The sequence below is a fragment of the Euprymna scolopes genome, unplaced genomic scaffold (genome assembly GCF_053919585.1).
Source record: "Euprymna scolopes isolate OS-2025 unplaced genomic scaffold, ASM5391958v1 sca816, whole genome shotgun sequence".
In the NCBI taxonomy this organism is placed as follows: Eukaryota; Metazoa; Mollusca; class Cephalopoda; order Sepiida; family Sepiolidae; genus Euprymna; species Euprymna scolopes.
The window spans coordinates 19640-21343 of record NW_027633898.1 but is presented as its reverse complement, the minus strand read 5'-3'; the positions used below and the strand labels follow the sequence as shown (position 1 = coordinate 21343).

The 1704-nt window shown below is 47.4% G+C and overlaps 1 protein-coding gene across 1 annotated transcript; it reads right to left on the bottom strand.

Moving 5' to 3' along the window:
- Positions 1-275: 275 nt before the first annotated feature.
- Positions 276-830, bottom strand: LOC145276306 (protein CFDP2-like). The gene has a single exon (XM_080127710.1). It carries the CDS (start codon positions 828-830, stop codon positions 276-278), a length of 555 nt encoding a protein of 184 aa, XP_079983836.1.
- Positions 831-1704: the final 874 nt, after the last annotated feature.

Genomic DNA, 1704 nt, shown 5'->3' with positions numbered 1-1704 from the left:
TCAGTAATGATTTCACCTCCACTGTTGTGGATGGATTCGCTCACGGATGACCTCGTCTGTGTGCTGGACTTCAATAGTTGATATAACTTGCGGGAGTCCCCTACCGAGGCCGCACGTTCCATGTCAGTTGCGATATTGTGCCAGTAGACATTGCGGTCGTTGCGGGCAGAATGCGTTGTTTCTCGGCGAAGGCGACGATAGTTGGCATCTTTGTTGAGTCTGGCACGTTTAGCCTCCTCACCCAATTTCACCGTTCGACTTGAGATCCAGTCCTTTTAACGACGCTTTGTGAAACCCACGGTGTTGGCCGCTGCTTCAGTGACATCCTTTTTGAGTGCTTTCCATATATCTTCCACCGATTCTTCTGGTTGTAAACCATTGAATCGGTTGCGTAGGTCCAGTCGAAACTGAGTCGCAGTGTCGTCCACTTTCAGCTTCGTGATATCAAGACGTTTTTGACGGGAAACGTGTTTGTTGGCCTTCAGTCGCATTGTGAGCTTGGCTCTAACAAGATCCGATCCATGGGTATTTCCTGTTTCAGCACCTCTGTAGGTGCGGCAGTCACGCATATTGCTTACCCAGCGTTTGCGTATCAAAATGTAGTCTATCTGGTTCGCCGTGACACCGTCATTCGAGTAGCACGTCACCAGATGATGATTTGGATGCTGAAACTTCGTATTGGAGACAATGAGGTGATTGTTCATCGCGAAGTTAATGATACGTTCGCCATTGGCACAGCGATTCCCGACGCCAAATGGGCCCAGCGTAGATCTTGTTTGAGCATCCGCCTTGTCAGTTCTGCCATTCCAATCACCTGCTATGACAAGCATGTCGCCAGCGGGGGTTCCGTTGACGGCAGCTTGTAATTCGTTGTAGAAGGTATCCTTTATAGCGTCGGCTGAGTCTAGTGTGGGTGCATAGACTGCGATGACAGAGACGTTGTGGATAACTCCTTTTAGCCGAATTCGGGCAAGACAAGGGGAAATGGGTTCCCAGTCCGAAAGAGATTTTTGTGCGCGGTCGCTCAGAGCGATTCCGACGCCATACAGTCCTGAGTTGTCCGTTACCCCACTGTGATAGAGGTGGTAGGAAGTATCTTCTTGTGGTACCTTGATGGATTGGTGACCACTGTCCGGTAATCTGACCTCAGACAAGCATGCGACGTCCACCTTTTATTGGTGTAGAGAGCGCACCGTTAGGGCTTGTGCCGCCTCAGATCTCAGGGTTCGGACGTTCCAACAGGCGAAGAAGTAGTTCTGTCTTCTTCGAAGCATTCCGGCTTGCAAATTTAACACTTGTTCCACCGGGTGAACAAGCGCGTCGGCTCCCGCGTACGCCGTAGTAGGGTCCGCAGTTGTATAATTGTGCATATTTCTCATCAAGTTTCTTGGCGGTAGTAACCACAGGCGGACGCTAGTCGCAAGTGTACACTGTGGGTGTGTGCCCAGGAACGGATATCCTTGCCGCTGATTGTCAGCAGACGCAGAGGGATAGTCCGACCATGGAGCCGCCGATTATCGACAGTCGTTCCATGGGTTTGAAGACAGGTTGCCGCAAGTTCCTTGCAGATCTATAGATAAATAAATATATATATATATATATATATATAGATAAATAACTATATATATATATATATATAGATAGATAAATAACTATATATATATATATGTATATATAAATATATATATAAATAACTATATATGT

Excerpts from the sequence above, each read along its gene's own strand:
- LOC145276306 (XM_080127710.1), bottom strand. The coding sequence starts at position 830 with ATGCTTGTCATAGCAGGTGATTGGAATGGCAGAACTGACAAGGCGGAT.